The 22,178-nt window shown below is 50.4% G+C and overlaps 1 protein-coding gene across 1 annotated transcript in view; it reads right to left on the bottom strand.

Annotated features, from left to right (window-relative positions):
• The window catches only part of SMC3 (structural maintenance of chromosomes 3), an 845,399-nt gene that overhangs the window by 677,652 nt on the left and 145,569 nt on the right, over window positions 1-22,178 (bottom strand). Inside the window, exon 8 of the mRNA XM_078643761.1 lies at window positions 13,266-13,383. Within this exon, the coding sequence (XP_078499887.1) occupies window positions 13,266-13,383 (118 nt within the window). The remainder of the gene's footprint in view (window positions 1-13,265; window positions 13,384-22,178) is intronic.

Below are 22,178 nucleotides of genomic sequence, written 5' to 3'. Positions count from 1 at the left end.
TTGCTTCTGCGGGTAGCCCCCGGAGAGCCGGTGTCTGGGCCCTGTCGTGCGGGGAGGGAGCGAGCCCTTCGTGGGGCCTGTCCAACATGCGTCCCCCCCAGCTGAAGGCGGGGAGAGTCACCCATCCTCTTGGGGACTCTCCTCGTCGAGGCGGAAAAAGCGGGACAGGCCATCTGCGTTGGCGTGGTCTTGGCCAGGGCGATGCTCCACAGTGAAGTCCATCCCCTGCAGGGAGATGGACCATCGCAATAGTTTGGGGTTCTCCCCCCGCATTTGCATTAGCCATTGCAGGGGCCGATGATCTGTTTGTACCCGGAAGTGGGTTCCGAAGAGGTAAGGCCGGAGCTTCTTGAGGGCCCATACTACTGCGAAGGCCTCTCGCTCAATGGTGCTCCAGCGCTGTTCTCTGGGCAGGAGGCGTCTGCTGATGAAGGCCACTGGTTGGTCGACTCCCTCGGGGTTCAGTTGGGAGAGGACGGCCCCGATGCCATGGTCTGAGGCATCCGTCTGGACGATGAACTCACGGCGGTAGTCGGGGGCCTGGAGCACAGGAGCGGTGCACATGGCGGCCTTCAGCCTCTCGAAGGCCGCTTGACAGTCGGGAGTCCAGTTGACTGTTTTTGGGTTGGTCTTGGATGTGAGTTCTGTGAGGGGCCCCACAATGCTGCCATAGTCCTTTACGAACCGCCGATAGTATCCGGTGAGCCCCAAGAAGGCGCGGACCTCGGTTTGGGTTACGGGGGGGCGCCAGGACTGGATGGCAGCGATCTTGAGCTGGAGGGGGGCCACCAGACCGCTCCCCACTTGGTGTCCGAGGTAGGTCACGGACCCCTGGCCGATTTGGCACTTGCTGGCCTTGATTGTGAGGCCGGCCCGTTGGAGGGCCTGCAGGACCCCTCGGAGGTGGCGGAGGTGGTCTGACCAGTGGCGGCTATACACCGCGATGTCGTCCAGGTATGCGGCGCTGAACTCTTCGAGGCCCGCCAATACCTGGTTCACAAGTCGTTGAAACGTGGCTGGAACGTTTTTCATGCCGAATGGCATCACTCTGAAATGGTAGTGTCCATCCGGGGTGGAGAAAGCGGATCGTTCTTGTGCCCTGGGGGTGAGGCCGATCTGCCAGTAGCCCGCCGTCAGGTCGAAGATGCTTAGGTAGCGGGCCGCCCCCATGCGGTCAACAAGTTAGTCGGCTCGGGGGATGGGGTGAGCGTCGGTTCGGGTGACAGCGTCCAGACCCCGATAGTCGACGCAGAACCGGAGCTCGGGTGTGGTGCCCGGGGCCGCAGCTTTGGGGACCAGTACAACCGGGCTGGCCCAGGGGCTGTCAGAGGGTTCGATGACTCCGAGTGCGAGCATCTTGGAGACTTCTTCTTGGATGCAGGTGCGTACCCGATCTGGTACCCGGTACGGCCGGTGTCGGATAGGAGGACTGTCGCCAGTGTCCACGTCGTGCAGACACCAGGGGGTGACCCCGGGTGTGAGGGAGAATAGGTTTGCAAATTGCAGCAGGAGGGCCCGACAGTCTTGGCGCTGCTCCGGGGTCAGAGCCTCGGAGAGTTGGACCCCGTCCACCGAACCATCTTTTTCCCCGGCCCCCAGTAGGTCAGGGAGGGGCTCGGAGTCCTCTTCTGCCCCACTGTCTGTAGCCATCAGCAGGCTGAGCTCCGAGCGCACGAAGTGGGGTTTGAGTCTGTTGGCGTGGAGGACCCGGAGGGGGTTCCGGGGGGATTCCATGTCGATGAGGTAGGTGACGGGGCTCTTACGCTCAATCACCTTGAAGGGCCCCGTCCATTTGTCCTGTAAGGCACAAGGTTCGATGGGGGACATCACCCATACCTGCTGGCCCGGCTCGAATTCGATGGAGGAGGCATGTTGATCGTACCACTTCTTCATGTCCTCCTGACTGGCTTCAAGATTGGCTTTGGCGAGCTCTCTGAATCGCCGGGTCTGATTACGGAGGGTCAGGAGGTACTTGTAGACGTCTGGAGGGGTCTTCAGGGGGGCCATTTCCCACTCTTCTTTAACTAGGCTGAGAGGCCCGCGAACAGGGTGTCCGTACAGGAGTTCGAAAGGGCTGAAGCCGAGGGACTTCTGGGGGACTTCTCGGTAGGCGAAGAGGAGGCACGGTAGTAGCACGTCCCACTGGCGGCGTAGGGGTTCTTCCAGCCCCATGATCATCCCCTTGAGAGTGCGGTTGAATCGCTCGACCAGTCCGTTTCCTTGCGGGTGATAGGGGGTTGTGAATTGGTGTCCGCAGGGATGGAGTCTCCCTCTGAAGCGATCGGGGGAGGAGGTGATGGCCATTCGGGTTCTTCAGATCTAGGGATGGTGTCGGCGGCCATGGACCGGGTTGTTACGCACGCCCAGCCCGGGAGGCCTAACATCCCCAGGTGCTCTCTTCTTTCAACGGCTGCCCACGGGGAACTCTCGAGATCGTTCCCCAGGAGGCAGTCCACGGGGGCATCGTCGCGGACAGTCACTTTTAACATACCGGAGACTCCTCCCCATTCGAAGGGGACGCAGGCCATCCGACACAGGCTCTCCGAATTGTCGGCCGATCGGACGGGGCAAAGAACGTTTGGCAGGATTTGTTCTGGGGTCACCAGGTGACAACGGACGGCCGTCACACTGGCCCCTGTGTCACGCAGGGCTTCGGCCTTACGCCCATTTATGTTCACCTACTGGCTGTATTTCCTGGTGTTGGCTGGTAGGGGAGCCCGCGGGATCAGGTCTCTTCCCCCTAGGCAGGCCAGGGTCATGGCGGCAGGTTCCCACTCGGGCTGCTCCTGCTCATACTCTTCAGGCTCTTCGGAGACTTGCTCTTCTCCTAGGGCGGCGGCAGCCACCTGGCGGGGTTCGGGGGTCTGGTTCTTTGGGCAGGTCGGGTCACTGGCATAGTGGCCGACTCGCTGGCATCGATGACACGTAACGTTGGCTCGGAACCCCGGGCGCATCGGGGGGTTGCCCCGGCCGGCCGGGGGCGGGGTGTTGTTGACGGGAGCGGCCGGGACGGCGTCTCGGCCCCGGCCCTGTCCTCCTCCTCCTCCTCGGGGACGATTGTGGTAAATAAATAATTAATTACCGGTACTATTTTTCTATGTATAAAATAAAACAGATAGCTCAATAAATAAGAGGCAGGATCCGGGGTATCTGAGTCGAACAGGCTTTAATCAGGCATAAGGGAAGGGACAGGATCGGAACAGCCTGAAATAGAATGGCATGGAATGGCAGCTGCAACGTTTCATTAACAGTACATGATATATATAGTAAAACAGTACAATTACATTGCATACAGTAGGCGTAACAAGTGACAAACGTAAGATAAGAACAAATGGGCGTACAAAGAAGGCGTGTACGTAGACATGTGATGAAAACGTCACAGAAGTGTCATAAATGGGTGGATACATGGAGGGGGGCTACCTGGGCAGCTGGAACCTTTAACCTAGTGGTGTGCGCAAACGGGCCATGACGTGTAACTAGGGAGAGCTGGGGGCTCTGTCTTCTGCACTAGAAGAGGAGACTAAAGTCTGAGATGTCAGGACGACATGTACCTATATCATATCTGGTATCTGGTATTTGGAGAACATGTTGATAGAATCTAAAAGTCATCAGGGTAAAGGCTACTTGACACTAAGGCTGGTACATGCATATATTCTTTATGTATTGCGTGTGCTATGAATCTTCTATGGATATTAATTCAGTAATTCACTTGCATGGAGACAGGAAGACTAGACTATAGCTGAAGATGTTTATGCGGTTCGTTAGCTTAGGAATGTAAAGACGGAGAGCTGAACTGATAACTGTAGGCATAACATATTCTTGGCAGACAGGCAGGCAGGCCAGGCCGGGCACCGCGCTGCTCGGCAGGAAGTAAGCGAAGGGTCAGGGATGCAGGTGGGGGCTGCATCGCTCCTCGGAGTGGGTTCAGGAGACTGGAGCTTGAATCTGATGTCCGGGCCCTTTGAGGCCTAGTAACGGGGACAATTCGATAAATTAACGTGCACAATGTAAAACGTGGGCAACATAGGCCTAATACTCGTTGCTTTCACGAGGACTGGATAACTGACATACTAACGTTGGACACAACTATAATTGCGTCTTTAATCGATCATAAGGGGATATATATGCATATCGATCATGCACATATAACCTAGGATGGGGAACACGTAGGCACACATGACAAGGCAAAATTCAATTTTCCTCATGATGACCTTGGTTGGTTCTGTTCTGCTCGTTTGGCCCACTCCGGGTCACTCGGGTGCTCTCCCATCGGTCAGCCTCGGCGGCGAGCTGCCGTGGGTCAGTCAATTTACTGTCGAGGAGGTGCTGCCTGAGCTCGACGAAGCAGTTGTTGGAGAGGTGCTCCCACACAATGAGGTTGAAGAGCTGTTCGTAGGTTGTTACGTTGCTACCCTTGATCCATCCCTCGAAGGCTCGGCTGAAATAGTTTACATATTCTATCCAGGTTGTACCCGGGATCCGGGTGCAGTTGCGGAACCTCCGGCGGTACATCTCGGGCGTCAGCCCATATCGACTGAGGAGGGCAGCCTTCATGTGGTCATAGGACGTCATTTGATGGTCCGGAAGCTGCAGCAGGGCATCCCGGCCTTCATTGACGAATCTCCCCCATAGACCGGCTCCCCAGTCACTTCGAGCGATCCGGTGGGCAGTCATGGCGATCTCGTAGGCCTTGAACCACTGCTGTATGTCGTCGTTCCGATAGTATTCACGAACCACATCCTTGGGGATGTGGACCTTCTGTTCGGTAGTACCTGGGGGGCGCGGTTGCTCGGGCACCCCTAGGTCTTTGTTCTGTTTGCGCATTTCTATCTCCGCTAGCTTGCACTCGTGTTCGTATGCCAGTTTTTTTTCTTCGAGTTCTCTCTGTCTCTGCTTTTCCTCTCGCTCTTCTTGGAGCCGTAAGTGTTCTAAGTTCATCTTTTGTTCTGCCAGTTTCAATTCTCCGTCTAATTTGAGCCGTGCCAGCTCTAACTCGTGTAGTCTATTTTTCTCTCGTTCTCGGATCTCTTCCCGGGAGAGATCCGTTCTCCTTTCTTCCGTCAGAGTGGTGTTTGTTTCCGGGGCTTCGGGGTCCCGGGGTCCGGCGATATTTGTCTCTGCCCAGGATTCTAGGGCGTGTTTGAAGTCCTCTTTCGTGCTCAGACCGGTGGTGGCAATGCCTAGTTCTATGCAAAATTGTTTTAGCTCTCGGTGGTTGTACTCTTCCAGTTTTTCCATCTGGAATTTCTCTGCAGATCCGCTCTCTCTGGTCGTCATTGTGGATTAGTCGTAGGGTGAGTTACTCTCTGTACGGTTTACGCGTTGGTTCGGATCGCGCCGCTGGCCACCAATGTTAGACGGGGACCTGGAGGGTCGGCCGAGCACAAGGGGAGAGGCCTCCGATGAGGGCCGTCTCCAGCGATCGTACAGACAAGTAACTTCCCCGCCCCACAGATGGACACCACACGAAGATCAGAGTAACACCTTTTATAGGCAGTTCTTGAAGTAAGGTAGTACGATACAAGGAGATCAGGACATGATGATCCTCTCAATTCTAGTCTCTAGTAGGGGAAGGGGGTAGCGGGACAGTCTTGGTACCTACGGGTACTGAGGTGAAACGGCGGTAGCTCACAATCCTCGAGCTCGGTGGTCGGACGGGTCGGACCGCGGCAGCGCCAGCAGGTCCCGAAGGGATCGTAGGTGGCAACGGGCCGCGGCAGCAGGTCCCAACGAGGATGGAAGGTACAACGGGCCGCGGCAGCGCCAGCAGGTCCCACGAGGATGAAGGTTGCAGAAGGCCGCGGCAGCGCCAGCAGGCAGGACGATAGTTCACAAGGCAGGGCTGCGGCAGCGCCAGCAGTCCGTCAAGGATGAGTTCTTCTCGGTGTCTCTCGACTCCAGGATACAACTGCCTTCCTGCTCTGGGGCTGCCTCGGTTATAGGTCTGGCGCCCTTTGATGTCCGGACCCTCGCACTGGGAGGTCGGGAGGTCCGGGATGAGGGAGTCCAGACACCCAGCAGGGGGGTGGAGCCAGCACCCGGGGAGGCTGGGGGCGATCGGCACCTGGCGGGGGGGAGCCATCGACACTTCTTTCTCCCATTAGCCTGCCAAGTGGTCCGTTCACCTCCTGGATGGATGGTGGTGCCGGGATGGCGGGGCCTGGCCGGGCCCAGGGTTGGGGTCGAGCTGAGGCCACGCGGCCGCGTGGTGCAGTGTCCAAGATGGCGGCTGGGCAATGGGGCTGACGGGGGCCCGTGACACAGAGATATCCGGGAGCAGGCGTCCCGGAGGGGACGGGTTGCGGGTTGCTTCTGCGGGTAGCCCCCGGAGAGCCGGTGTCTGGGCCCTGTCGTGCGGGGAGGGAGCGAGCCCTTCGTGGGGCCTGTCCAACAAGTAGTGAGTGCAGAGTAGTGAGTGCAGAGTAGTGAGTGCAGAGTAGTGAGTGCAGAGTAGTGAGTGCAGAGTAGTGAGTGCAGAGTGCAGAGTAGTGAGTGCAGAGTGCAGTGAGTGCAGAGTGCAGTGAGTGCAGAGTGCAGAGTAGTGAGTGCAGAGTAGTGAGTGCAGAGTAGTGAGTGCAGAGTAGTGAGTGCAGAGTAGTGAGTGCAGAGTAGTGAGTGCAGAGTAGTGAGTGCAGAGTAGTGAGTGCAGAGTAGTAGTGAGTGCAGAGTAGTGAGTGCAGAGTAGTAGTGAGTGCAGAGTAGTGAGTGCAGAGTAGTGAGTGCAGAGTAGTGAGTGCAGAGTGCAGAGTAGTGAGTGCAGAGTGCAGAGTAGTGAGTGCAGACTGCAGAGTAGTGAGTGCAGACTGCAGAGTAGTGAGTGCAGACTGCAGAGTAGTGAGTGCAGAGTAGTGAGTGCAGAGTAGTGAGTGCAGAGTAGTGAGTGCAGAGTAGTGAGTGCAGAGTAGTGAGTGCAGAGTAGTGAGTGCAGAGTAGTAGTGAGTGCAGAGTAGTAGTGAGTGCAGAGTAGTGAGTGCAGAGTAGTGAGTGCAGAGTAGTGAGTGCAGAGTAGTGAGTGCAGAGTGCAGAGTAGTGAGTGCAGAGTGCAGAGTAGTGAGTGCAGAGTGCAGAGTAGTGAGTGCAGACTGCAGAGTAGTGAGTGCAGAGTAGTGAGTGCAGAGTAGTGAGTGCAGAGTAGTGAGTGCAGAGTAGTGAGTGCAGAGTAGTGAGTGCAGAGTAGTGAGTGCAGAGTAGTGAGTGCAGAGTGCAGAGTAGTGAGTGCAGAGTGCAGAGTGCAGAGTGCAGAGTGCAGAGTGCAGAGTGCAGAGTAGTGAGTGCAGAGTGCAGAGTAGTGAGTGCAGAGTGCAGAGTAGTGAGTGCAGAGTAGTGAGTGCAGAGTAGTGAGTGCAGAGTAGTGAGTGCAGAGTAGTGAGTGCAGAGTAGTGAGTGCAGAGTAGTGAGTGCAGAGTAGTGAGTGCAGAGTAGTGAGTGCAGAGTAGTGAGTGCAGAGTAGTGAGTGCAGAGTAGTGAGTGCAGAGTGCATAGTGCAGAGTAGTGAGTGCATAGTGCAGAGTAGTGAGTGCAGAGTGCAGAGTAGTGAGTGCAGAGTGCAGAGTAGTGAGTGCAGAGTGCAGAGTAGTGAGTGCAGAGTAGTGAGTGCAGAGTAGTGAGTGCAGAGTAGTGAGTGCAGAGTAGTGAGTGCAGAGTAGTGAGTGCAGAGTAGTGAGTGCAGAGTAGTGAGTGCAGAGTGCAGAGTAGTGAGTGCAGAGTGCAGAGTAGTGAGTGCAGAGTAGTGAGTGCAGAGTGCAGAGTAGTGAGTGCAGAGTGCAGAGTTGTGAGTGCAGAGTTGTGAGTGCAGAGTGCAGAGTTGTGAGTGCAGAGTAGTGCGTGCAGAGTAGTGCGTGCAGAGTAGTGCGTGCAGAGTGCAGAGTAGTGAGTGCAGAGTAGTGAGTGCAGAGTAGTGAGTGCAGAGTAGTGAGTGCAGAGTAGTGAGTGCAGAGTAGTGAGTGCAGAGTAGTGAGTGCAGAGTGCAGAGTAGTGAGTGCAGAGTAGTGAGTGCAGAGTAGTGAGTGCAGAGTAGTGAGTGCAGAGTGCAGAGTAGTGAGTGCAGAGTGCAGAGTAGTGAGTGCAGAGTGCAGAGTAGTGAGTGCAGAGTTGTGAGTGCAGAGTTGTGAGTGCAGAGTGCAGAGTAGTGAGTGCAGAGTGCAGAGTAGTGAGTGCAGAGTGCAGAGTAGTGAGTGCAGAGTGGTGAGTGCAGAGTGCAGAGTTGTGAGTGCAGAGTAGTGCGTGCAGAGTGCAGAGTAGTGAGTGCAGAGTAGTGAGTGCAGAGTAGTGAGTGCAGAGTAGTGAGTGCAGAGTAGTGAGTGCAGAGTAGTGAGTGCAGAGTAGTGAGTGCAGAGTAGTGAGTGCAGAGTGCAGAGTAGTGAGTGCAGAGTGCAGAGTTGTGAGTGCAGAGTGGTGAGTGCAGAGTGCAGAGTTGTGAGTGCAGAGTAGTGCGTGCAGAGTGCAGAGTAGTGAGTGCAGAGTAGTGAGTGCAGAGTAGTGAGTGCAGAGTAGTGAGTGCAGAGTAGTGAGTGCAGAGTAGTGAGTGCAGAGTAGTGAGTGCAGAGTAGTGAGTGCAGAGTAGTGAGTGCAGAGTAGTGAGTGCAGAGTAGTGAGTGCAGAGTAGTGAGTGCAGTGTAGTGAGTGCAGAGTAGTGAGTGCAGAGTGCAGAGTAGTGAGTGCAGAGTAGTGAGTGCAGAGTAGTGAGTGCAGAGTAGTGAGTGCAGAGTAGTGAGTGCAGAGTAGTGAGTGCAGAGTAGTGAGTGCAGAGTAGTGAGTGCAGAGTAGTGAGTGCAGAGTGCAGAGTAGTGAGTGCAGAGTAGTGAGTGCAGAGTAGTGAGTGCAGAGTAGTGAGTGCAGAGTAGTGAGTGCAGAGTAGTGAGTGCAGAGTAGTGAGTGCAGAGTGCAGAGTCGTGAGTGCAGAGTGCAGAGTCGTGAGTGCAGAGTGCAGAGTAGTGAGTGCAGAGTGCAGAATAGTGAGTGCAGAGTGCAGAGTAGTGAGTGCAGAGTGCAGAATAGTGAGTGCAGAGTGCAGAATAGTGAGTGCAGAGTGCAGAGTAGTGAGTGCAGAGTGCAGAGTAGTGAGTGCAGAGTAGTGAGTGCAGAGTAGTGAGTGCAGAGTAGTGAGTGCAGAGTAGTGAGTGCAGAGTAGTGAGTGCAGAGTAGTGAGTGCAGAGTAGTGTGTGCAGAGTAGTGAGTGCAGAGTAGTGAGTGCAGAGTGCACAGTAGTGAGTGCAGAGTGCAGAGTAGTGAGTGCAGAGTAGTGAGTGCAGAGTAGTGAGTGCAGAGTAGTGAGTGCAGAGTAGTGAGTGCAGAGTAGTGAGTGCAGAGTAGTGAGTGCAGAGTAGTGAGTGCAGAGTAGTGAGTGCAGAGTGCAGAGTAGTGAGTGCAGAGTGCAGAGTAGTGAGTGCAGAGTGCAGAGTAGTGAGTGCAGAGTAGTGAGTGCAGAGTAGTGAGTGCAGAGTAGTGAGTGCAGAGTAGTGAGTGCAGAGTAGTGAGTGCAGAGTAGTGAGTGCAGAGTAGTGAGTGCAGAGTAGTGAGTGCAGAGTAGTGAGTGCAGAGTAGTGAGTGCAGAGTGCAGAGTAGTGAGTGCAGAGTGCAGAGTAGTGAGTGCAGAGTGCAGAGTAGTGAGTGCAGAGTGCAGAGTAGTGAGTTCAGAGTGCAGAGTAGTGAGTGCAGAGTAGTGAGTGCAGAGTAGTGAGTGCAGAGTAGTGAGTGCAGAGTAGTGAGTGCAGAGTAGTGAGTGCAGAGTAGTGAGTGCAGAGTAGTGAGTGCAGAGTAGTGAGTGCAGAGTAGTGAGTGCAGAGTAGTGAGTGCAGAGTGCCTTGTGTTGGACCACCTGGGTAATGCTCTGCTGTTACAGCCATGACCAGAGACAATGGGCCTCTTGACAAAGGGTCCACGACCCTATCCTGTCCAGTTTGTTGCAGTACCACATGACGGTGGTGTTGTACGCGAACACCTGAACCAGCTTTCCCTTGAGGAAAGGAAGAAAAGCAGTCAAGCCAAGCGACTCGCTCAGAGCTCCAATAAGTTGATGTGGAGTCCGGATTCGGCCCAGAGACCCACCTCCCAGAGGCCCGCCCATCCCAGGAGTAATACATCTGTCTGCGGTTTTAGTGCGGGGTGGCAGGAGTGCTTGTGCCCACATGCGTTCTTAGCACTCCTGCCGCCCCCAGACAAATACCACTAATTAGATTAATTCCCTAGCATTTCCACGTTCTCCTCGACTCGACGGAGCAACCTGCAACATACCCTTTACACCGGATGGCCCCTTCTCCCCGAGAGTCATCCGCGCTGGATGCCTCCTTTCTTCTGGACACTGCACTCTTTTGCTACCCCGAACTGCTTCAGAACAGCGTATAAGATAGTGTACCCCGCGGCATCCCGGCCCGAATAAATTCTGCTCTGTCAAAGCTCCTCTTCCAAGGACTCCCCTCCTCCCTGTTTCGATCAGGTTGAGGTTTAAACACCCTGGACAGCTGTGTTTGCAGCCATGTGTCCATTCGAGGCAGCGTAAGAGTGGTTATAGTGTGCTCCCTAATCCCTGTGCTTTATCAGAGCTAGTGTGAAAGATTATGTGTAGCAGAGTTTAAAGCCTGCCGGAGTCCGATATGCATCTGATTAGACTGACAGTTTTGACAGTCATTGTCTTTGTTAGAACAGATTCACAATTGCTTTATTAACCGCCCTGCTTTCTCAAATTTGCTTGAAAATGCACCAATTGCCCACTCTTTTTTTCAAAAAAATTCTCGGGGAGGAGGACCCCCTGTAGGGGGTTCGGGCTTGCTCGCTAAGCTCGCCGCAGTGCAGTACAATAATTGTTTTACGCCTCACCACTTTCAAATGCCACTTTCAAATGTCACCAGCCACCACTGGGAACTCGTAGTGACAAGCTCCCAGCCCATGTACTCAGCATGGCTTCACTGTGAACTTAAAATGTCTAAGAATGGACTTAGACACTATAGGGGCATATATGCTAACGCAGTTATACAATCAAATAAGGTACAGTGCACCCTGCCTTAGGGCTGTAAGGCCTGCTGTAGGGGTCACTTACCTATGCCCCCTGTAGGTTGGCCTGGCAAACAGGGATTTGTGCCAGGTCGATTCTTCACTTTTATTTGCACCAAAACACGCAGGCTACTGTGGCAGAGTGCATGTGTTTGGTGAGGGGGTCTCTTGGGTGGCACAATACATGCTGCAGACCTTGGAGACCCTCTCTGGTCACAATGCCCTTGGTACCACTGGTACTTTTTACAAGGGACTTCTGTGTAGACCTGAAATGTGCCAATTGTGGAAGCAAAGGTACAGTTTAGGGAAAAAACACAGGTATTGTGAACATAGTGCGCATTCAGTCAAAGATGCATCAGTCAGGCAAAACGTGTGTATGGGGGAGGGTAACTATGCCAAAAGAAGTACTTTCCTGTACTCTTGGCCTGCCGTGAATCGCAGGTAGCGCCGATTGGCAGGCAGGACAAGGATGTGAAAATAGGCTTCCTGCATGTCCAATGCTACCATCCAGTCTCCAAGGTCTAGAGCAAACAAGGTTTGAGCCAGTGTGAGCAGTTTGAAATGTTACTTTTTGAAGAAGTAGTTGAGGGCTCGCAGATCTAGAACAGGAAGAAGGTCTTTGTCCTTTTTCAGGACCAGAAAGTAGCGTGAAAAGCAACCACAGTCTACTTCTGGCACCGAAACCGTCGATATGGCCCCCTTGAGCCAAGAGAGTTCTGACTTCCTCCTGAAGCAAGTTCAGGTGGTCGTAAGATGGAGGGAGGGGTAGTCTCAAAGTGGGGAGGGGGAGGGGGGGTGGAGTAGCTTTTTCAGACTATCTGAAGCACCCACTTATCCAATGGGATATTTTGCCAGTGTGGGAGGTGTTGGCTGATCTCTTTAAGTTCCAATTCTCAGAATACAAATGTGGGGAAGAGGTCTGCTGTCATTTGAAAGCCACAGCCCCTGCAGGGATTTGCAAAAGGGATCCTGATTCGTACAGATTAAAGAGGTGTGTATTTTTGGTACCTCCTACAAACTGGGCACTTTTCAATGTGACCAATTAGCACATCCACTGCAGAGTAAACTAAAGGTGAGGAGGAAAACTAGCTAGTGTGTAAAAACTATTGACTGGATTGCGACCAATCTTACTACATCAGGCCCATGAACTCTACTAAGAGTCAGCCTTGACCATGTCCTTTTAATTAAATGGTTATCATAACTGGTAATGCAAAAGGTATGCCAATGTTACTTTTTAGGTCTTGCCTGCACAAGCTGTCGAGTTGTGAAACAACTATTTTGCACTTACAGTGGGCTTACAGACTGCCAACTGCTTGGCTTTATTGTCAATCTTCTTATTCAATGGTCTGCCTTCTTCTTTCTTCCCTAGAGCTCAATTTCTTTACTATCCTTTTGATTGATTGATCTTCCACTGCCTATTCATAGGGACTACATCTTTCTTTTTGGTTAAGAACCCCATGAGAGAACATGCAGTTAAAAATAAAATTGTTTTCACAGTTCTCTTGTGTGCTTCTGCCCCACTAAATACCAGCCTTCTGGGCCTGCCCATTTGCTCTCTTCACTGTGTGCAGCTCTCTCATGTGCTTCTACCTACAAATACGCCAGCAATCTGCTTTGCTCTCCCACATGTGCTTTGCACCGCCTAGTGTTGCTCTCTCCCTCACGTGCGGCTCATGTGCACTCTTCTGCACTTCTCCTCTTGACTATTGTGTTGCTCACTCCCTTATGTGCTGCTTTTCTCCCACTCCCCTACATCCTCTGCGTCGCCAAACTGCATTGGTAAAACTAATAGGCCCAAAAAGCAAGACCTATTGGGTCTGCCAATGCTTGTTGATATTCCCTTCCTATATTTTGCTCTGCATTGGAAGAATTGCTAAATATTTGTTTAGATGAAGTTTCTGGATTTGGAGTCTTACCAGTGAGCCAGATACCTTCACTGGTTGCTTGCATGTACTTTGTAACCTTGTGTTTTAGGAGTGTCAGGAATTTGTGTGATGTGTAAATTGTCTGCTTACTTTTTGGGGTAGGGCGTGGTTCCAACAAATGTGTTCTTGTTTTTAAAATGCAGATGTCTCCAGAGTGTTTGGTGTGGTTGATGTGAAGTGAATGGATAAGTGGGAGGTGGTCCATCGAAATCACTGTATTGGATGTCTTGGTGAGGCACACCTTGATCATTAGTCACTGGGAGCCACATACAATAGCTCTAATTGCTAAGTTAATACATATTAAACACATTACGAAAAAGGATTATCCATTTGCCATGGTTTTTTTTTTACCAGTCTCTTTCATCAAGGAGATACTTTCTTCTTTACGCTCATCATACACTCTGGTTCCTGCTACTTCTCTTAACAATTTCAGTCTCTGAGAGTCAGGAGCTGTAGCCATTTGGTTGATCTAAATGAAAAAAATATTAGTTGAAAAACATGGATGCATGCTTGAATAACAGCCATGCCACAATGTCAGAACGAACATTAAGTACGCGTATATTAACTGGAAAACAAAGCATTTCCAACATAAGTGCATGGAAAGTACTGTCATTATGCACGGTGGGGCTGCATTTACTGGTGTTTAGAAACAAAACGACTAACACTTCTACCTAATCCCATTTATCCACTTTAAACATTAAAACCTAACTTCCACAACACCAACTCAGTCTTGTAAGAGGCTAAACTACTACTTTCAGAAGATAAATATTTTAAAAGAATGGCGACATATGCTTAACTACCGGCTACCTCAAAAACTATAGTGTCTTATTTTCCTGTTCAATGTATAATAATAAAGGAAGTATAAACCGATTATTTTCATGCTAGAAGCACATTCTCATGTCAAAATGTGGTGTGTGATTGGTGCTGAGAATGGCCTGGCACTTGATACTGCTTGCAGGGTCCCAGGCACATGTGGATGGAATAAAAGATGAAAACAAGCATTGGCTTAGCCAATAAATAGGTCTCGCCTTTGGGACCTTTTGAGTGTTTAGCCATGCAGCATATGCATACACAGGAGGAAGGACACAGCAAAAACCATGCTACAAAAAAAACAAGCATTTGCAATGCATAAGGTCTCGCATTAGGAAAGTTTGAGCTATTGGTATTGTAAATGACACATTTTTTATATATGTGTTGGTTTTGAAAATAGCAAAAATAATAGCTTTGTCATTTACAATGCCAATAGTTATAACTTGTGACACCTATAGCATTTGTAATGCAATATTTGTTGTATTCACGTGACTTAGATGAAATGAAATGAAATGAAAAATTGCATTTGTATAGCGCGTAACTACCCTGAGGCCTCGCAGCGCTTGAAGATAAAAATGGCTTAGCGCAGGCTCAGGGTAGATCAGCAAGATTTAGCAAACAAATGCGTTTTCAAGGCCTTTCTAAAAGACAGGAGGTTGCTGTTTCCTCGGATGGCGAAAGGAAGGGCGTTCCAAAGTCTGGCCGCCGAGTGGGAAAAGGAGCGGCCACCCCAGCGGGCTCTATTAATTTTAAAAGAGGTGGCCAGCTGCAAGGTGCCAGAACGAAGGGAACGGGCTGGAACATAGGGCGTGACCAGAGAGTGCAGAATCGCTGGGCCTACACGGTGGAAGGATTTGTGCAGAATGCACAAAGCCTTGAACTGCACTCTGGCAGCCATTGGGAGCCAGTGGAGGTCTTTCAGTGCCTTCCTCGCCGACTGGGCAAGTTAAACAGTAGGCGGGCCGCGCTATTTTGCGTGACCTGAAGCTTCTGAAGTACCGAGGCCGGTGCTCCCAGATAGAGAGCGTTCCCGTAATCCAGGCGGGAGAGAATCAGGGCCTGGACCATGATCCTCCTCGCCTGGAAAGGGAGCAGAGGGAGCACCCGCCGGAGCATCCTCATTAGTCCAAAGCAAGTGGCGGCCGTCTTGGTAGCCTGGACCGAGAAGTCAAGGGCGGTGTCAAGCCAGATCCCGAGGCTCTTTATCTGGGACCTAGGGGCGGGGAGAATGCCCAGACATGGTGGCCAGATGGATGCAAGAGCAGACGGGGAAGGATTGCCGAGGAGAATGATGTCTGTCTTCTCCCCGTTAAGTTTCAGGCAAGAGGCTTGCATCCATCTGGCAACCGCCTCTAGACAGGGGCCTAAGGTGTTGGATGATCCATCTGAGTGGTCTAGGGAGACCACCAGCTGCGTATCATCCGCGTAGGTGACAATACGCACACCAAAGGGATGGACTATCCTGTCCAGAGGTTCCATGTAGGCATTAAAAAGAGTCGGGCTCAGGGAGGAGCCCTGAGGGACCCCGCACCTAAGAGGATGTTTGGGAGAGACTGTCTCGCCCTCGAAGACCTGAAAAAAACGCTCACTCAGGAAGGAGGCAAGCCATTCTAGGGCCGCGCCCGACACGCCCATGCCAGCCAGACGATGTAATAGTGTGGCATGGTTTACCGTGTCGAACGCGGCGCTAAGATCTAGCAAGATAATGGCCACCTTTCCACCCTGATCAAGAACGGTTCTTGCGTCTTCTGTAACCGCTAACAAAGCGGTTTCGGTACCATGTTGAGGGCGAAATCCTGTCTGGGAGGCACGCACCAGACAGTTGGACTCTAAATAGTCTGTTAGGATGTTGTTAACGTGCCTCTCCAGCAGCTTACTCAGCCAGGGGAGCAACGAAATGGGACGGTAGTTGGACAAGTTGCTCTGATCCAGGGTGGGGTTTTTGAGTAGTGCCCTCACCATGGCACATTTCCAGGAGGGTGGGACCGATTTGGAAACAATGGAAGTGTTTAAGGTTTCCAAAATGACAGGACGAATAACGTCCAGGGCCTTAACAAGGATCCGGGGGGGTGCCGGGTCGTTGGGTGACCCGGAAGTGACTTTGGATATTAGTCTGTCCAGATCACAGGCATCAAGAAGCGGAATTATGTCCAACTTGCAGGGAGCCAAAGAGTCAGCTGATTTGTGTGAGGTAGGGCTGGCGTTGACCATGGGATTGCTAAAAGAGGAGTATATGGTCAGAATTTTCCTTGAAAAGAAAGCGGCCAGCTCATTGCAGCGGTCTTGTGCACCTTCGGCAGTAGGGCGCTCGGCCGGAGGAGAGATAAGGGACCTAGCTATCCTAAAGATTTCCCTGGGCGCATTGGCTGCTGCATTAATTTTCCCTTCATAGAAGAGGGCTTGCGCCTTTTTGATCTCTAATTTGTAAAGCTTCATTACAGCCCTATAGTCCTCTTTCCTAGACTTAGAATGGTCCTTCCTCCATGCTCTCTCAAGTTTACGACACTCAAGTTTTAATGACCTTAGAGCGGGAGTATACCAAGGTGCGACTTTAGGTCTTCTAATAAGTTTACATGGGCGTTTGGGAAGGATGTGGTCAAGGGTACTGGAAATCCAGTGGTCAAAGTTGTTAGAGGCAGAGGCAGGAGTCATAACCTTCCTCGGGGGGTCTTGGACAAGAACAGCTGTCCAGTCAGTGAGGGGGAGTGAGGACCATTTCCTGCCCAGATGCTTGATAGGAGCATCACAGGGGGACGGAGGGTTGGAGAGCCAGGTGAAAGGTATCAAAAAATGGTCGGTCCAAGGTAGTGGAACAGGGGATTCTACCTTAAGGTTGGTGTTACTATATATGTGATCAAGAAGATGTCCCTTCTTGTGGGTCGCCTGATGGCCTCTCTGGCAGAGGTCTAACGCTTGCAGGTTGACCCGTAGGTTATTGGCTGACGTAGCATGGGGGTCATCCAAATGGAGGTTAAAGTCCCCAAGCAAAGTAAAATTAGGCGAGGTCACCACTGCATTGGCAGTGAGGTCCGTGATCTGCGTAATGAAATTATTAGGGGAGCCAGGTGGACGATAGAGTAAAATGCCGGAGAAGGTGGTAGTGGGGGAAAAATCAAGCGCAAAATATAAACTCTCGCAGGTCGGCGAGAGATTTGGAGTAACACGACACTTAAAACTATCCCTGTATATAATGGCTAGGCCCCCGCCTCTCCCCGACTGACGGTCGAGGCGCTTAAGGGTGTAGCCTTGTGGTGTGGCCCATGTTGTGGTCGGGTCATTGTCCATCTGGAGCCAAGTTTCCGTTAAAAATAGAGCATCAGGATTGAGCTCTTCAATCAACAGGTACAGCTCCGTAAAGTGTTTCGGTAGCGACCGACAATTGAGAAGATACAGTCTCCAAATCTGTCCCGGAGGGAGGGAGAGAGCCGCTATATGGGCGGGAGATGCTCCACATACAGTGCTTGCAATGATAGTCAAAATTAAATGGGGAAAAAGAGTGAAGACAAGAGAGACTGGCGGGGGGTCGTAAGGAATGTAACAAAAGAGAATTGTAAACAATACGATTCCCTACCATAGTGATAGTTTGATCCTAGGCCAGGGTCAGCGAGAAGCGTCTGGACGCGGACTGTATTGATATTACAAATAACAATGGCTTTGAATTTTTTTAATAATTAATACTTAAATAAAAGTTTTGTAATTTATAATAGCAATAGCTTAAACTTTTGAAAATAACTTTTGTGAAGAATATGTTCAGTGTATTTTATTGTGACGAAAATCCAAGAACAGAAGTGAAATACTAACCTCTTTTTGTGACATTTGTAATAAAGCTTGAAACATTGAGAGATCATATTTGACCCAGTTGTTGTTGAATGGTTGCACAGATTGATGCTGTGGTGGCGCTGAGTGATGTTGTGGTGGCGACTAGTGATGCTGTGGCATTCAATGATCCTGTGGTAGCGCATAGTGATGTTGTTGTGCCCCTTAGTGATGCTGTGGTGGTGCTGAGTGATGCTGTGGTGATGCGATAGATAGAGTGAGTGGGATAGATAGATAGAGTGAGGGCGATAGATAGATAGAGGGAGGGCGATAGATAGGAGTGAGGGCGATAGATAGAGGGAGGGCGATAGGAGTGAGGGCGATAGATAGCTAGACAGATAGATAGAGGGATGGCGATCAGTATCTAAATAAATAGACAGAATGAGGGCGATAGATAGATAGATAGATAGATAGATAGATAGAGTGAGGGCGATAGGTAGATAGATAGATAGAGTGAGGGCAATAGATAGAGTGAGGGTGTTAGATAGAGTGAGGGTGTTAGATAGAGTGAGGGTGTTAGATAGAGTGAGGGTGTTAGATAGAGTGAGGGTGTTGGATAGAGTGAGGGTGTTAGATAGAGTGAGGGCGATAGATAGATAGTGAGGGCAATAGCAAGATAGAGTGAGGGCGATAGATAGAGTGAGGGCGATAGATAGAGTGAGGGCGATAGATAGAGTGAGGGCGATAGATAGAGTGAGGGCGATAGATAGAGTGAGGGCGATAGATTGATTGATAGATAGAGTGAGGGCGATTAGATAGATAGAGTGAGGGCGATTGATAGATAGAGTGATGGCGATCAGTATCTAAATAAATAGATAGAATGAGGGCGATAGATAGAGTGAGGGCGATAGGTAGATAGATAGATAGAGTGAGGGCGATAGGTAGATAGATAGATAGAGTGAGGGCGATAGATAGAGTGAGGGCGATAGATAGATAGCGTGAGGGCAATAGATAGATAGCGTGAGGGCAATAGATAGATAGCGTGAGGGCGATAGATAGATAGCGTGAGGGCGATAGATAGAGTGAGGGTGTTAGATAGAGTGAGGGTGTTAGATAGAGTGAGGGTGTTAGATAGAGTGAGGGTGTTAGATAGAGTGAGGCCGATAGATAGATAGTGAGGATAATAGCAAGATAGATAGAGTGAGGGCAATAGCAAGATAGAGTGAGGGCGATAGATAGAGTGAGGGCGATAGATAGAGTGAGGGCGATAGATAGAGTGAGGGCGATAGAAAGAGTGAGGGCGATAGATAGAGTGAGGGCGATAGATAGAGTGAGGGCGATAGATAGAGTGAGGGCGATAGATAGAGTGAGGGCGATAGATTGATAGATTGATAGATAGATAGAGTGAGGGCGATTAGATAGATAGAGTGAGGGCGACAGATAGATTGAGTTAGGGCGATAGATAGAGTGATGGCGATCAGTATCTAAATAAATAGATAGAATGAGGGCGATAGATAGATAGATAGATAGATAGATAGATAGATAGAGTTAGGGCGATAGATAGATAGAGTGAGGGCGATAGATAGATAGAGTGAGGGCGATAGATAGATAGAGTGAGGGCGATAGATAGATAGAGTGAGGGCGATAGATAGATAGAGTGAGGGCGATAGATAGAGTGAGGGCGATAGATAGATAGAGTGAGGGCGATAGATAGAGTGAGGGCGATAGATAGAGTGAGGGCGATAGATAGAGTGAGGGCGATAGATAGATAGAGTGAGGGCGATAGATAGATAGAGTGAGGGCGATAGATAGATAGAGTTAGGGCGATAGATAGATAGAGTGAGGGCGATAGATAGATAGAGTGAGGGCGATAGATAGATAGAGTGAGGGCGATAGATAGATAGAGTGAGGGCGATAGATAGAGTGAGGGCGATAGATAGAGTGAGGGCGATAGATAGAGTGAGGGCGATAGATAGAGTGAGGGCGATAGATAGAGTGAGGGCGATAGATAGAGTGAGGGCGATTAGATAGATAGAGTGAGGCCGATAGAGTGAGGGCGATAGATAGACAGATAGAGTGAGGGCGATAGATAGATAGTTGTGTGTGGTTGTGTGTGGTTGTGTGTGGTTGTGGTTGTGTGTGTGTTATGCTTTGTTTTGCTATGTTTTGTTATGCTATGCTATGTTTTGTTGTGTTTGGTATGCTATGCTATGCTTTGCTAGGCTATGATATGTTTTGTTTTGTTATGCTATGTTTTGTTTTGTTATGCTGTGTTTTGTTTTGTTGTGTTTTGTTAAGCTATGCTATGCTTGGTTAGGCTATGCTCTATGCTTGGTTAGGCTATGCTCTATGCTTGGTTAGGCTATGCTCTATGCTTGGTTAGGCTATGCTCTATGCTTGGTTAGGCTATGCTCTATGCTTGGTTAGGCTATGCTCTATGCTTGGTTAGGCTATGGTCTATGCTTGGTTAGGCTATGCTCTATGCTTGGTTAGGCTATGCTCTATGCTTGGTTAGGTTATGCTCTATGCTTGGTTAGGTTCTATGCTTGGTTAGGTTATGCTCTATGCTTGGTTAGGTTATGCTCTATGCTTGGTTAGGTTATGCTCTATGCTTGGTTAGGTTATGCTCTATGCTTGGTTAGGTTATGCGCTATGCTTGGTTAGGTTATGCGCTATGCTTGGTTAGGTTAGGTTATGCGCTATGCTTGGTTAGGTTAGGTTATGCGCTATGTTATGCGCTATGTTATGCGCTATGTTATGCGCTATGTTATGCGCTATGCGCTATGTTATGCGCTATGCGCTATGTTATGCGCTATGTTATGCGCTATGCGCTATGTTATGCGCTATGCGCTATGTTATGCGCTATGTTATGCGCTATGTTATGCGCTATGCGCTATGTTATGCGCTATGTTATGCGCTATGTTATGCGCTATGTTATGCGCTATGTTGTGCGCTATGCGCTATGTTATGCGCTATGTTGTGCGCTATGTTATGCGCTATGTTATGCGCTATGTGCTATGTTATGCGCTATGCTTTGTTATGCGCTATGTTATGCGCGATGTTATGCGCTATGCTATGCGCTATGCTATGCGCTATGTTATGCGCTATGTTATGCGCTATGCGCTATGCGCTATGCGCTATGTTATGCGCTATGTTATGCGCTATGTTATGCGCTATGCGCTATGTTATGCGCTATGTTATGCGCTATGTTATGCGCTATGTTATGCGCTATGTTATGCGCTATGTTATGCGCTATGTTATGCGCTATGTTATGCGCTATGCGCTATGTTATGCGCTATGCTTTGTTATGCGCTATGTTATGCGCTATGCTATGCGCTATGTTATGCGCTATGTATGTATGTATGTATGTATTGGTATACTTTTATAGCGCGTGTCTGTCACCCAACGGGTATCCTGGCGCTTTGACTGAAAAAATCCTGCTGCGCACACTACTGACTTGGGAAAACTAAAAAGAAACAGTTCTAGGAAAGAGATGTGTCATTAAGTTTTTCTTGAAAGAAACGAGGTCATTCGTACTTCTCAATCCTAGCGGAAGAGTGTTCCATAATCTAGCTGCCGTATAGCTGAAAGATCGGTCGCCCAGCCGTGATCTCAGAACTTTAGGCACCACAGCAAGGTAAGCGGAAGCCGAACGAAGGGATCTAGACGGAGTATACCAATGAAACATGTTCTGAAGTGGTACTGGGCCTTGTCCGTGGAGGGCCCTGAATACAATACATAAAGATTTAAAATCGATCCGTTGAAGGATCGGTAAACAATGAAGGTCTCTTAATGCCTGGGATGAGGAGTCGTAGCGGCGGCGAGCAAGCGCTAATTTGGCTGCAAGATTTTGCACCCGTTGCAGTTTTCCTACCAGAGTCGCTGGTGCTCCAAGAAGTAGAGCATTGCAATAGTCCAGGCGGCTTACAATGATGCTCCTCACCACCTCTGGCCTACTGTCCATGGGAAGCATCGGGAGGACCTTTCTCAACATACGAAGCAATCCCATGCAAGTGCTCACTGTTTTATTGACAGCTGCGTCCAGTTGGAAATTGGACCCAAACATCACTCCTAAGTTGGGAACAGAGGTGGTAGATGCAGTCGTACTTTGGAAGGAAGATGGCCAGAAGTCCGGCGGAAGAGGTCTAGGGACGCGGTCAGTGGTACAGTGTAAGACTTCTGTCTTAGAGCTGTTAAACTGCAGCGAGTTCAGATTCAGCCAGTCCGCAGTTGCGAGCATGCAGCGGTGGAAGGTGTCAAGTGTCACTGCTTCCTTGCCCTCGAGAGAGAGAAGACAAGTTGAGTGTCGTCTGCGTAGTTCATCACCGCTATGCCAAAAGATCTAATCAATGCAACTAGGGGCCTCAGATACAGGTTGAAGAGAATAGGGCTGATGGCCGACCCTTGTGGAACACCTTGCGCCACTCTTCTGATGTTGGATTTAAACGGTGGCAGTGCCACTACCTGGTGACGGTTTCCAAGGTATGATGTTAACCACTGCCGGTTACCCCTACTTCCTCTAGCCTGTTAATCAGAATTGCGTGACTGACAGTGTCGAACGCGGCCGACATATCGAGCAGCACTAAAAAGGCTGCTCTTCCAAGGTCGGCTCGCGTCCTGAGGTCGTCAAGTACAGTCACCAGCGCTGATTCCGTCCCGTGAGCCGGTCTAAACCCGAATTGGACCTCATCCAGACAG

Source organism: Lissotriton helveticus, chromosome 5_1 (assembly GCF_964261635.1).
Source record: "Lissotriton helveticus chromosome 5_1, aLisHel1.1, whole genome shotgun sequence".
NCBI classification, from domain to species: domain Eukaryota; kingdom Metazoa; phylum Chordata; class Amphibia; order Caudata; family Salamandridae; genus Lissotriton; species Lissotriton helveticus.
The sequence above is the reverse complement of the archived record's forward strand: the minus strand, read 5'-3'. Positions and strand labels throughout refer to the sequence as shown.